The sequence below is a fragment of the Neovison vison genome, chromosome 1 (assembly GCF_020171115.1).
Source record: "Neovison vison isolate M4711 chromosome 1, ASM_NN_V1, whole genome shotgun sequence".
NCBI lineage: Eukaryota > Metazoa > Chordata > Mammalia > Carnivora > Mustelidae > Neogale > Neogale vison.
The window spans coordinates 238,423,670-238,438,342 of NC_058091.1; the positions used below are offsets into that span (position 1 = coordinate 238,423,670).

General features: G+C 44.7%; 1 protein-coding gene across 5 annotated transcripts in view; it reads right to left on the reverse strand.

Annotated features, from left to right (window-relative positions):
* Positions 1-380: 380 nt before the first annotated feature.
* Positions 381-14,673, reverse strand: part of LOC122890444 (protocadherin alpha-C2) — a 113,675-nt gene continuing 99,382 nt past the window's right edge. For 4 of the 5 annotated variants that reach the window (XM_044226083.1, XM_044226075.1, XM_044226062.1 and 1 more), the window contains one exon: positions 456-1,089. In XM_044226083.1, coding sequence (XP_044082018.1) covers positions 779-1,089 — 311 coding nt within the window. In that variant the 3' untranslated portion in view covers positions 456-778. Of the gene's footprint in view, positions 1,090-14,673 lie in introns of all 5 variants that reach the window. The other variant, XM_044226067.1, reaches the window with a different exon arrangement.

The following is a 14,673-nucleotide window of genomic DNA, read 5'->3' on the forward strand; positions in this document are numbered from 1 at the left end:
AGTGAGCACAAGGATATCCGAAAACACATCAGATCTGCCCTGGTTGGCCCCGTGCAACACTGAGCTGTTGGTTTGTCGGTGTGATGTGAGTTGTAGGGATCACGACACCACAGCGACAGACTTAAGGCCTCCTAGGGCCTGGTCAGTGGGGGGCAGTTTTGTCTGCGGGAGGGTGGCCACCGCCTCTTGAGTCATAAGGTTTAGAAAGTCTGGTCCCTTTTCGTTTCGTGCTTCCCCCCTGGATTGGCAACTCCTGCCATTCTTTTGCCTTTCTTCCCACCAGCCCTCCTCATGCCGGCTAGTCTCATCTGGCCCCGCCCAGCCGAGGTCTGGCGCTCCCTCCCGCACCGCCCGGTGATCACACCAACCCAGTGGCCCCCCAAACCCCAGCTGCTCAATCTCAAAACCTTTGTGCCTGCCCTGCAAGTGTCATCAAGACAGCATCCCCGGAGCACAGGGCAGAGAGTTTCCAACCTCTCACTGGCGGGACTGGGAAGCCTCTCCTTTGCGGCGGAGGAGAAAGGAAACTTGGGTCTGCTTTTTAGGTTCTGAAAACAAGCCAGAGTGGAGAGAAAGAGTTAACACCAGACTTAGTAAAGCTTTCAAGACAAAACCTGTTCAATGGGATCTACATAGACACAGGGAACTTTCTGCAGATTTCTGAGGTCTATAGGAGAGGGCTCATGGAGACAGGAGAAAGGAGTGGGGAGTTGCTACATGGGAGAGATTTGCCATTATTACAAAAACTGGCTAAGTGGCTTGTTTCCATGAGGTGACCTCACTGGTCACTGTTGTCAGTCGTGCTGTTCCCTTTCTCTTTTTTTTCCTGGGTCTTGTTACCCTTCTTCTTTTTCTTCTTTTTCTTGGTCTCCTCCTTTTTGCCGAAGGTTATGAAGTCACTTTTGTCAATTTGGCTGTTAGTAGGCTCCTGCCGGATGGAGATGATTGCAGGAGATCCTGGGATAATGAATTTGTCTGGCAACTCACCGGGACCAGATTGTTTGGGGTTGCCTGGTCCGTATTTAAAGGTCCAGCTGTTGCTGTTGACACCAGCCCCAACTGGAGGGGACACCTCTCCTGCCTCTGGTTCTGAAAGACATAAGGTCACAAGTCAGTAGGAATCAACACACACCCTCCAGGCCACACGAGTCCGGGGGAGACAGGGGAAGCTGCACAGATGAGCCTGACCCCCACCTTGAGAAATCAAGAGTTCTTTCTTCAAGCCTGAGGGAAAGGTCAGTATTTGGAAACAATCAGGAAGGCAGATTTTCTCACCAGAAGGTCTGGAAATCTAATTTTCTAGTGACATACTTTTGGTTCCTTGTGAAGAATTTCCTAAAGAATACGGTTGTGATTCTTTTGCCTGAGAATAAGATGGGAAATGTACTGGGTTAAAGCAGACTAGGCAATTAAAGGAGTGGGAATCCATTTCACCAAGGAGGTGAAAGACCTGTTCTTTAAACTCAAGATGTTTATGGAAGAAATTGAAGAAATGACCCAAATAAATGAGAAGATATTCTGTGCTCATGGACTGGAAGAATTAATATTGTTACAGAGTCAATGCAATCCTTATCAAAATTCCAATGGCATTTTTCGCAGAAATAGGACAAATATCTTAAAATTTGTATAGAACCACAAAGGACCCTATAGAGCCAAAGCAATCATGAGAAAAAAAGAATAAGGCTGGAGGCATTATGCTTCCTGATTTTAAGCTATATCACAAAGCTATAATCATCAAACAGTATACTGTTGGCATAAAACCAGACACTTAGGTCAATGAAACAGAATAGAGAACGCAGAGGTAAACCAACACAAAGATGGTCAATTAGTTTACAACAAAGGAGGCAAGAATATTCAAGAGGGGAGAGGAGAGTTTCTTTAGTAAGTGGTGCTGGGAAAACCAGACAGCTACATGCAAAAGAATGAAACTGGACCCCTATTTTAGACCACACACACAAATAAATTCAAAACCGATTAAAGCCTTGAATGTAAGACCTGAAAGCATGAATTCTTAAAAGAAAATATGGGCAATAAACTCAATGACATTAGTCTTTTTTTTTTTTTTTAAGGTTTTATTTATTTATTTGACAGAGATCACAAGTAGGCAGAGAGGCAGGCAGAGAGAGAAGGGGAAGCAGGCTCCCTGATGCTGGGCTCGATACCAGGACCCTGAGGTCATGACCTGAGCCAAAGGCAGACGCTTAACCCACTAAGCCACCCAGGTGCCGACATTAGTCTTTTTGAATCTGACACTAAAAGTCAAAGAGAAAAAAGCAAAAAGAAGCTATACTACATCTAAAAAGCTGCTGCCCTTGGGTGCCTGCGTGGCTTAGTGGGTTAAGCTGCTGCCTTTGGCTCAGGTCATGATTTCAGGGTCCTGGGATTGAGTCCTGCATTGGGCTCTCTGCTCGGCAGGGCGCCTGCTTCCCTCTCTCTCTCTCTCTGCCTGCCTCTCTGCCTACTTGTGATCTCTCTCTGTCAAATAAATAAATAAATAAAATCTTTTAATAAATAAATAAATAAAAAACTGCTACCCAACAAACTAAACCATCAAAAAAATGAAAAGGGAAGCTACTGGATGGGAGAAAATATTTGTAAATCGTATATCTTATAAGTGGTTAATATCCAAAATATATGAAGAACTCTTACAACTCAACAGCAAAAATGCATACAATCCGATGGAAAAATAGGCAGAAGATTTGAATAGACTTTTTTTCCAAAGAAGACAGACACATGGCCAACAGGTACATGGAAAGGTACCCAACATCCCTAACCATCAGGGAAATGCAAATCAAAACCACAGTGAGATATCGGTTCCCACTTGTCAGTATGGAGATCATCGAAAAGACAAGAAATGACAAGTGTTGGTGAGGACATGTAGAAAGGGAACCCTTGTACATTGTCAGTGGGAATGCAAACTGGTACAACCACTCTGGAAAACAGTATGGAGGTCCCCCCCCAATTAAAAATAGAAATATCGGGGCACCTGGGTGGCTCAGTGGATTAAACCTTGGCCTTCGACTCAGGTCATGGTCTCAGGGTCCTGGGATCGAGTCCCACATCGGGCTCTCTGCTCAGCAGGGAGCCTGCTTCCCTCTCACTCTCTGCCTGCTGTTCTGCTTACTTGTGATCTCTCTCTCTCTCTCTCTGTCAAATAAATAAATAAAAATCTTTAAAAATAAATAAATAAATAAATAAGGAAATACCATCAATCCAGTGACTGTACTTCTGGGTATTGATCCAAAGGAAATGCTAGCTTGGGATATCTGAGTGTTTAAAGCCGGCAGAGCCTCTGACTCTTGGTTTCAGTTTAGGTCATGATCTCAGGTGGTTGAGACTGAGCCCCATGTTGGGCTCTGCAATCAGCACGGATTCTGCTTAAGAGTCTCTCTCCTGGGATGCCTGGGTGGCTCAGTGCCTTGAGCTGCTGCCTTTGGCTCAGGTCATGATCCCAGGGTCCTGGGGTCCATCGGGCTCCTTGTTTGGCAGGGTGCCTGCTTCTCTCTCTGCCTCTGCCTGCCTCTCTGCCTGCTTGTGTGCACGCTCTCTCTCTCTCTCTCTCTGACAAATAAATAAATAAATAAAATCTTAAAAAAAAGAAAAGACTCTCTCTCCCTCTCCCCCTGCCCCTCCCCCAGCGCACGCGCGCACGCGCTCTCTCTCTCTCTTTCTCTCTAATACATAAATTATAAAAAAGTAAAAGAAAATGATGGGGCGCCTGGGTGGCTCAGTCGTTAAGCATCTGCCTTCAGCTCAGGTCATGATCCCCGGGTCCTGGAATCTAGCCCCACATCGGGCTCCCTGCTTGGCAGGAGGCCTGCTTTCCTTCTCCCACTCCCCCTGCTTATGTTCCTGCTCTCACTGTCTCTCTCTCTGTCAAATAATTTTAAATATAATTTAAAATAATAATAATAATAATTAAAGAAAATGAAAACACTAGCTTGAAATTAAAGGTGCATTCCTATGTTCACTGCAGTGTTATTTTACATAGCCAAAATACGCAAACAACCAGAGTGTCCACAGATGGATGAATGGATAAAGAAAATGTGGTGTATATTGTAAAAATGAGTAAAGAAAATCTCATTTAAAATGGGGTCAATAAAAATAAAATAAATTTACGGGCGCCTGGGTGGCTCAGTGGGTTAAGCCGCTGCCTTCGGCTCAGGTCATGATCTCAGGGTCCTGGGACCGAGTCCCACATCAGGCTCTCTGCTCAGTGGGGAGCCTGCTTCCCTCTTTCTCTCTCTCTCTCTGCCTACCTCTCTGTCTACTTGTGATCTCTGTCTGTCAAATAAACAAATAAAATCTTTAAAAAAAATAAAAATAAATAAAAATAAAAAATAAAATAAATTTAAAAATAAAAATAAAATAAAATGGGATCAGGAGGGGAGCCTGGCTTGCTCAATCCCTGGAGCATGAGACTCTCCATCTCCCAGTTGCAGATGGAGCTTACTTAAAAAAAATAAATAAATAAAAATAAAAAATGGGAGTCAGGAAGCCCTAAGAGGAGAGATATCTCACACATACCACTCCTAGCAGCCTGCATTACCAGCAAAACGAAGAAAGGTGATTCTTACCTTGACAAAAAGAGATACTTTTCACATAGGAATTTTATCTCCTGCTTTTAAGGGGAAAAAAAAAAAAAAAAAAGACAACCTCTTCCTGTCCCAGCAACAACACCGTAACCACCACCTGAAGTCAAAGTGAAACCACCACAATCTCAGACTCTTGTTCTTTTCCAAAGAACTTTTTTTAGGGGCAAAGGGAAAGGGAGTGAGAGAATCTCAAGCAGACTCCCCATAGAGCATGGAACTGGATGCTGAGCTTAATCCCACAACCTTGAGATCATGACCTGAGCGGAAATCAAGAGTCAGACACTTAACTGACTGAATCACCCAGGTGCCCCCCCACCCCCACACCCCCATATCCCCACACCCCCACAAAGAACTTTTGTTTGAAACCACCCTCCCCAATTTCCTCCTGAAACCTGTTAAGAGGTTATGTTTCCTTGGTCTCTATGGACTTGCCTGTGGTTTGCCATAACTTTCTTGTCCCAATTGCAATTCCTCTGCTATTCCCTAATAAACTCATTTTACTGGTAAAATAACTGGCTATTTTATTTTTAGGTTTGACAATTTATATAATGGAATATCATTTGGCCATAAAAAGTACTGAAATCTTGCTATTTGCAACAACATGGATGAACTCTCAGGGCATTATTCTAAGCAAAGTAAGTCAGAAAGAAAAAGACAAACACTCTATGATCTCATTTACATGTGATATCTGAAAAAAACAAGCACGGTAACAAAACCAAAACCAAAAAGCCAAGCTCACAGATATAAAAGACAGATTGATGGAGGCCAGAGGCAGGAGGGCGACAGGTGTGGGCGACATGGATAAAGGAGGTTAAAGGTATAGACTTAAAGTTATAAATAAAGCAGTCATGAGGATGTAACATATAGCATGGTGATGACAGTTAATAATACTGTATTGTATTTTTGAAAACTGCTAAAAGAGTAAATCTTCAAGTTCTCATCACACACACAAAAATTCTTTTGTAACTATATAGTGACAGACGTCAACTCGACTTAATGTGATGATCATTTTACAATGTGTACAAATATCAAATCATTATACTGTACACCTGAAACTAATATAATTTTGTATTTCTATATCTCAGTAAAAAGAAAAGCAATATTATTAAAGAGAATCTCTTTCAGAAAAAGAAACAAAAAAAACCACAAAAGCTCGAAGTTCTAAGAGCTGTTGTAAACAGTGCATTCCCTGGAGCAATTAGTGCTGTTAACTTTTTTTTAGCCTTTTCTACAATGAAAGATGCCCTGGGCATTTGTTCTTATAATCATCGCTGAAATACCTGAATCTCATTTGGTGTCACCAACTACAACTAAGGCTACTGTTTCTCTGGGGTCTCGAGTTTGCTGTCATAATTTTTAGTATATGTGCTGCCGAAAGGAGCACATGCTGTCATAATTTTTAAAATGGAGGTTTCATTAGTGCTGGTAACAGAAGAGGCAGCTAACAAAGTAGATTCTGTACTACCGAAAGACATCACCAAACTAAGAACTGCCAAGGGATTGCAGAACACTTGTCTACAATTATACTTCAAATGCTTTAATGGTCTTCAGGTAATGGGGAAAAAAACCCTAGATTAGAGGTACCTGATGCAGTTTCAGATGGGAAAGAAGGAGAAGAAGAATATGCTAAAATCTTAGCATGTGAATTTTGGCTACACATGTATTTTGACACCTACTCTGTCCAGAACAAAAGATAAATTAGTTGAATCAATGATTTGATCCCTATTCTTTCACCGTGACCCTGATGGGTGGTTGGATGAAGCAGAGAAGCAATGGAAAGATGTGTGGGTGTAGGGGGATACTGACCAGCACAGGAGGAGAGCATCCTGTTGTAAACATGGGTCTACTAGGGTAAAGCACTGGGAGCCAACTGGCTTTCCAAACCCAGTCTCCTACCTCAGTGTGCTCAGAGTCTAGCTGGGACAGACACTCCAGCGATCATAAGGCAATTGGGTAAATGCAATGACCAAGGGACATGTGAAACATTTGAGAAAGTCAAAGGAGATTCCAGAGGAGAGATGAAATTTGGAATAATGAGACTGGGGGAAATTATTATGCATCCACAGGGGTTTTTGATGTAAGACTTCCCCAAGAGCCCAGCTGGAAGACACAATGACTTCTAGAAGAGTAGGGGTCAGAGCTAGAGAGAAAGAGTAATGATCTGTCTGGGCAAAGTAATCCCAGCGGCCATGACATTGAAACGCTTTGACATCCCAGTAGTGTTCTTGTATCTGACACTGCTCCTTTGGTGGAATCGTGAAAAGTTCTGCCAAGAAAGCGTTTGTATTTGATTGCAGTTTGGGATTCTCTACATCTGCTCTCTCCATCTCCTGACCTATCACTTCCCTGTCTCTTCTCATCTGGCATCTGTAGCACTACTTTTGTAACAGTGCCCATATCAAGCCCACTAATCACATTATTGCTAAAGCCAGTAGTCACAATTTAGTCTGCACTGTCGTGAACCCCTCAGTGGCATTTGTCAGTCCCTTCTGGAGACACTGGTTTTTAAGAGTTCCCTGTCCTGACCTTTCTCTTTTGGCCCTAGACCTTCATCTCTTCACTCCTGTTGGGATCTCAGCCAAGTCCATGGGTATCCACAGTGTCCAAAGATGCTGATGAGACACAGATTTCCATGTAGAGCTCTTAGCCTCTGTGTTCCAGTCTCATGTCTCCAAACGCCTATCCCATATCTCCTCTGAAAGCCTCACTGAACATCTCAAGCTGAAAGAACTCCTGAGTCCTCTCATCTAGTCCTTTCTGCATCTCTCCGCTCACCTTAGTGCTCAAGCCGGAAACTTCAGGGCCATTCTGCATTTATCATCCATCAATATCTGTCGTTCCTGCCTCCTCAATGTACCTTGACTTTGTCCTCTTCTCTGCATCTGAGCTGTCACTACCCTTTTTTCTTCAGCGCACCATTATCCTGAATGTGAATTACAGCAATAGCCTCTTCCCCTTCAGTCTTCTCTCCAGCCCTCCCCCCAGGAGCCAGAATTCTCTTCATTCCTTAAGTCTGTCCCCTTTTTAAAAAAAACCTGAGGTATAGAGGGGTGCCTAGGTGGCTCATTTGGTTAAGCATCCGTCTTTAGCTCAGGTCATGATCCCGGGGTCCCAGGATTGGGATCGAGAGTCCTGCATCGGGCTCGCTGCTCAGTGGGAAGCCTGCTTCTCTCTCTCCCACTCCCCCTGCTTGTGTTCCCTCTCTTGCTGTGTCTCTGTGTCTCTCTCTGTCAAATAAATTTAAAAAAAAAACAACAACTGACATATAGGGTACATACAGTAAGATCCTTCAAAAATAGAAACCAGATTACATCACTTCCCTGCCTAAAATTATTCAGAAGCCTTCTATTGCCTTAACAACAACAAAAAAGGCAAACGCCTTAACATAGTATATACAGGTATATCAATAATCTATTATTTTTTATTCTCCAATTCATCTACAAGTCTCCCTCTTATCACACAGGCCTTCTTGCAGTTCATCAAACACCCTTTGGGACTGTTTTTGCTTCACAGTCACACACAGTTTGTACACACACAGTACAACTGTATACACACAGTTTCCTTTTGTCTAGAATGATCTACCCTCCATTCTTAGTGTGACTTCTCATTCTTCAAGTCTGCGCTTAAACGTAACCCCATGGCCGAGGCGTTTTATGACCCTCCTAGCCAAGAGCCCCTTCACCTCCATCTGTCACTGCGGCAGAAAACATAGTTGTTTTATTCACCACTAACAGCCAACATCTAGCACAGTTCCTGGCCTCAAATAGGTGTTTAATAAATACTTGCGAAGTGGGTGAATGAAAAGACTATATGAGAAGCGGCAGCCACTCCAGCAGCTCTTAGCTCACTGCACTTCTCCTGTCCCTAAAGACAGTGAAGTCACGTGTGGAAAGCGCTAAGCCTGATCACCAGCTCCATGTGAGAGCCCCGCAAACCCAATCACATACGGCAACTATATATGGCACAGCTCTCGGGGCGAGGAACGTAGGTTAAGAATATTACAAATTTAGTCCAAGTACCAGCAAGCAGTCGGGAAACGAAGCAAGAACCTTTCTTCTCTCCCCCAAACCTCCTTCCCCTGGTGGAGCTTCCTTGCTAGCTCTTTGGACATAGGGCCATGGATGCTTTTTCTCCAAGACTGAGATTAATTTCTTTGACCCAACTGAGATAAATCTGCACTTGAGCTCAGCCAGAACCTACCTGCTTACCTTCAAAATGCAGGCCTTGTCCCTGAGAGATGGAAACAAAAGCAAGACTGGGATTTGGGGCACCTGGGTGGCTCAGTGGGTTAAGCCTCTGCCTTCAGCTCAGGTCACGATCTCAGGGTCTTGGGATGGAGCCCCACATTGAGCCCCCCATCGGGCTCTCTGCTCAGCAGGGAGCCTGCTTCCCCCTCTCCCTCTGCCCACCTCTCTGCCTACTTGTGATCTCTCTCTCGCTTTCTCTGTCAAAAAAAATAAATAAAATCTTAAAAAACCAAAAAACAAAAAACAAAAAAACCTGGGATTTGACAGCTAGGAAAACTGGGTTTCCTACCACTCCATAGTCCTGTACTTGACCTAAACCAGGATGGAAACTCTTTACAACCATAGCCAGAACCCCGCAGGAGGCCTCAGGAATGTCATCTGGAGATGCAGAGCTCAGAGATAACTTTATCTTGCAGAATTAAAGGACAAGAATGGCTCTGCGGGTTGGCGGAGCCAGCCCCTCACAGCAGGACTGCTAAGAGTTAATGAGCTGCTTTTACAGGTCAGTGAGCTTCTGGGCGTTTGCTGGGAGCCTTGGTTGGTCTGACTCAGCCTTAAACTCCAAGAAGCAATCAGAGAGATCCATTCCCGTGCGTCCCCTTCAGATCCAGATTCTGTGGAGCAGAGCGAAATCTGGTTTCTCAAGTCTCTCACCGACTATTGTGACTGACCTGTTCTAGTTGAAGTGTAAGCAAACATCTCCAGGGTCTCATTCAGGCGAAATAATAGCTTCAGGATCTGACAAACAACATTTACTGACCTCCTAATCTTGGACTAGAGACCACTGGCGGGCTTTGCCCGTAAAATGCTGGGACTTTCCTGGCCAAATCAAGGAGAGACTCCTCCTTCAAGAAGATGAGAGAGAGGAAGAGAGACCAAGGCCAGCACCAGCAAATAGTCAATTAAGGGAATGTTTCCTCATTTGGTGCTGCTTCCCTTCCCCCTCCCGTGACTTCCCACAAAAGTCCCTCTTCTCTGGTCCCAGGGGATCTAGTTCACTGGCAAGGACAAGACTAACAGGCAGTTAAGACTGTTAGAGCCCAGGAAGAGGACTTCAGATACACACCAAGCCGGCAGGGGTCTGGATTCTTAGACAGAGCCCTTCCCTGACATTCAGATTACAACCCAATGGGATTTAAAAAGGCTTTAATAGCATATAAGCATAATTACAGTAAATGGCTTTGCCTCCCCCCCCCCCCAGTATTGGCTGATTTCTCCACCATAGGAAGGAATACATTTAAAAATCAGAACAACATACATGTTTTTTAAAATGTGTATAGATCTGCTATTTAAAAAACTGCCTTCTGGAGGTAACTGCCCACAACATTTAACCCTATAAGCCACTTTAGACACCTCCTCCCTTAGGCACTGCCCCGCTTCTTTTTGGCAACATCCCTCCACTCCTCTTTTCTGCTAAAGGAACTCTGGCTGGAGTTTGGCCTCAGGGAATGGGAATGAGAGGGCTGGAGGCTTTGCCAATGCAGATACTGGGGAAGGTCCTGAAAACTGTGAAGCAAATGTCAGACTTGTAACTCACCCCCAATCCCTATTCTGAATGGCTCCAGACTAGCACAGCGGTTTTTCTAATTGACCTTGATTCTCCCCAAAAGAACAAAACCAAGTCATTCTGACCAAGGATAGGGTTTTCAGGAAAGATCTTAGAGGGGCATAGGCTAGAGAATGCGGGAGGGTGGCTGAATTCTCTTCTCTTCCATTCATCTTGCTTCTGAACTTGAGAGCTTGCCCTGACTCTCTCATCTAATAGCACGCAGTCCTGGGCAACTTACATAAATATTTCTGAACTACAGTTTCTTCATCCAAAAAATGGAGATGATCACCTTCCTGTCTACACCACAGGATTACAGATGTATTTTATGTTTACTGGGATCTTCCTATGTGTGTGGCACTGGGCTACGCAGATCTACACGCAATATAATTTTTGCTCCTTACAAGAACCATATGAAGTAAATATTGTCAATGTCCATGTCTGTTTTGTAGGTATGTCTGTTTTACAGATGAAGAGACTAAGGACCAACTGTCTTGCGGTTATGAACAGGTAGAGCCTAGGGCTGGATGGACTCTAGGCGGTCTCACCGCACCACATTCTAAGCTGTCTATGAAGACCCTTGCAATTATTTTGATCCTATTGTTTTGCCACCATCTGGGAGACAGAGAGGCAGGCAGAAACCTCTAAGCTAGAATCAGCAGAAAGGGGTGGAGGCTGGGGGAGGGGCACGAATGCAGGAGTGACAAGCTCAGGAAAATCCCAGCCCATTCTGCAGGTTTCAGCCCTCCCCTCTCCTCCCCATTCATCCCTTTGTTGCCATCCTTGGGATTTTGGTCCTAAGGTTAATAAAGAACTTCCAGAAAACCCATCATTTTGATTAAAGCCGGGGCAATCTTGCCAGACAGCACTCTGGAGCCTGCCTCCCGCCTACTCTGCTACGTCCATGCAGCCAGCAAAGGCTATTAAATGATTACAGCCATTTCCGGCCCAGCCAGACAGCTCCCCTGGATTGCTCGCTTGTTATCTGGCTGGGGCTGCTGCTGCTGCCTCTGGCTGCCCAGGGGAAAGTCGAAGCACGGATGGTTCTGCGCATTCTGGGTTTGCAGGTGAACGTCCAGGCTTTCTGTGTAGGGACACCCCCCTTCTCGCCATTCCCGGACTTTTCTCCCTACCCAAGCTAGCCACTGCAGCTCAAACAGCTCTGAATTTGTTTGTACCCTCCTGGCTTTGAGCAACCATTTCATGTGTCTGTATGTCTCTCAGGTGTGTGTGTGTATATAGCAGAACTTGGGAGACTGTAGAATCATACATGCTCAGCCTGACCAAAAGGCAAAAACCATCCACCACCAAACCTGTGGAAAGACTACGCGGTACAGCGTCCCTAGCTGCGTCCCCACCCCCACCTCCCATCTATGGGGCTTGTGGGCTGCTTGAACAAGCTCCGCCTCCTCTTCCTCGCTCAGCCTTTATGAATTGGGTAACGTTAATCTGAGTAATTACAGCCCACAAATCACAGGAGAACTATGGTCTGCAACCCAAATCCTGTCCAGGATTAGAGATAAGAGAGGGGGCTAGAAATCTCAAGCCACCCTGGGCTAGCATTTCCACCATTTCCCCATTGCTTCTTAGATCTTCAAATGATGGTGGAAAGACTTTTCCATGGAAACAAGACAACGTAAAAATATAATGCCTGTCCTCTAAGACATTAGGCTCTATGATCAGAATTGTAAGTTTAATATGGCTATACCATATAAATAATGTGATGTTTAGCAAATCACTTAATATCTCACTTTTCATGGGAAAAGGAGATAATATATCTTTATATATTTAAATATATATCTGCATATTTATATGTTTATCTCTATACTTATATATGGAAACCCTTATATATAAATCTTATATATATATATATAGCCCTTTTCTATACACACACGTATATAACCCTTTACATATATAGAAAAGTGTTTCCATATTATAGGTAAGGAAACTGAAAGCTTAATTTGCAACAAGGTGATTTGCTCTAAATCACACAGGGATTTGGTAATAAAGCTGAAAAATTCTTCTCGCATGGATTCCCCAGCTTAGTAATCGATTTGTTACTATTATTTTACTTCTGTGAAGCCTTGGGGATAAGGGAGGAGAGTAGAGCTCATTCACAGACCTAGCATTCTGACCCTTGGAGTAGCCGGGAGGCGGTGGTGTGAGTGTGATGGGAGACGGAGACGGGACCATCTGAATCCAGCCTCCCCCACCCCCAGCCCAGGCTGCCACTCCTGGGTGTCTCTCGTCCTTCGGGGGTGGGGTTGTGGGTGGGGGTCTGCAGGATCTGGAAGGAGATTTTGTGGCTCTTTGCTGCCTCGGGCCACAGCTGGGCTAATTTTCAGTAATCTTGGAGCGGAAGAGATAAATCCAGCAGCGTATTTTTAAAGCCACAGCTCTTGCTTTGTGCCCGAAATAACTCTACCAGTTCTAGGTTAAGAGTAGAAAGGCATCATGTGCTGTGAACCTAGATTCAAAAATTGGAATGGCTGGTTTCAAATCTTCTAAGCTCTCCAAAGTCAGCTAGAAAATAAATATATATATTTCTTTCCATGACCCCCTAACCCGGCAGGGCTCAAGCTACAAGATTCTCTGTACCTTATTCCTGGTTGCTAGAGTCCCCCATAGTCCAGAGGGCAATTTCCCTTTATAGCTTTCTTTTTAAACTGCCCCCAGCCTCAACAGGCTCTTATAACCTGGGGATAGCAGTAGGCTTAAAATGGAGGTTTGGGGGACACACACACAGCTTGGAGTTGGAATCCCAGCTTTATCACTTACTTGTTGTGCAACCTTGAGCAAGCCACTCCTCCTCCCAGCCTGCATTCTTTCATATGTAAAATAGAGATAACAATATCCACCTAATGGAACTGTGAGCTTTAAGAAGACACAATGCTCATAAATCACGCAGAACAATGGCCGGCGTGCAGAAGCCAGAATAGAGGATAGGTATTATTACAACATAGCATCCCTCTGAGGAACCTGACTCCCCACGGACCGCCCCCCCCATTTATTCTTGGATGCGGTACTGCCAGGAACTCTCTTTTCCAGGGGCCCTCTTCCCATCAGGCTCTGCCCCTCCCAGAGATCATTAAAGAACCCTAGCTGTGAAGTTTCCCAGCTTCTGGAACAGGTTACTAGGTAGGGAGCCATTCTCCAGAGCCTTTGGAGGCTGGCAGGGAGGAGGCAGTTTGGACACAGTGGACCGCCCAACAGATGGGGCATCAAAAGCCTTGGGTTCAAATTGCAGCGCTACCAATTGGCCTTCCACTCTTTTTTCCACTACACTGACTTGGGCTTTCTTCACCCATAGGCTGGACACAGCAGCTACCTCCAAGAGGCACTGTTAAGCCATTAAACATATTTATCATGGACAATAAATGAGACATTGCACTAGGAATAAGGGCAGGGATATGAATAATATTAGGACACTGAGCCCTGCTCTCAAAGAGCTAAAGTGCAGAAAAAGGCAAATGAATAAACACAATGTTGTTTTCAGTGAAAGGGGACTTCACTGCCTCTGCTGTGACCTCAGACTGTACTTTCTAACCTATTAGGTTCTTCTTTCCAGCTTATCTTTCCCAGCGGGCAAAGTGGCCCCTGATAGGAACTGAAACTGCCCCCTCAAGCACTAACTAAGGCCCTGACTCCAGTAAGACCCTGAGTCCTTGACCCCCAACACAGTGAGCAGCCTAACCCTTACTGCCCAGCACACACACCCTCCGACCTTGACCCCACACTGGATACGGCAACATCCTGGAGATGGTCTTTGAGACACCAATCCGCTGTCCTGTCTTCACAGTGCTGGCCTCCCTGAAATAAATTCCTTTCTTGTTTCCCCACCCCTCGTCTTTCTGCCTTTGGATTCTGTCGGCAGCGAGGAACCACACCTGGTCTGTTTGGGATCCCCGGAGCCAGGTGCCCCTGCACCCTTGGACCCCAGTTGATACATGACTTTTTTTTTTTTTAAGATTTTATTTTTAAGTAATCTCTACACCCAACATGGGGCATAGAGTAATCTCTACACCCAAGATCAAGGGTTGCATGCTCCTCCGACTAAGCCAGCCAGGCACCCCCGAATGTTTTTTGCTTATTTAAAAAAATAATAAATAGGTTTTCAAAAAAGCAAAATAAAGAATAAACAAGGTAGAGAAACTTTGGCAAGGAGATGGCATTAAACTTTCTAGAGACAGTGTGTGCAGAGCACTGGTCGAGAAATTAAAGAGCCCTGTTTCGGATCTTGTCCCCACCACTTAACTAGGCAGATATGGGATCTTACTTAACCCTA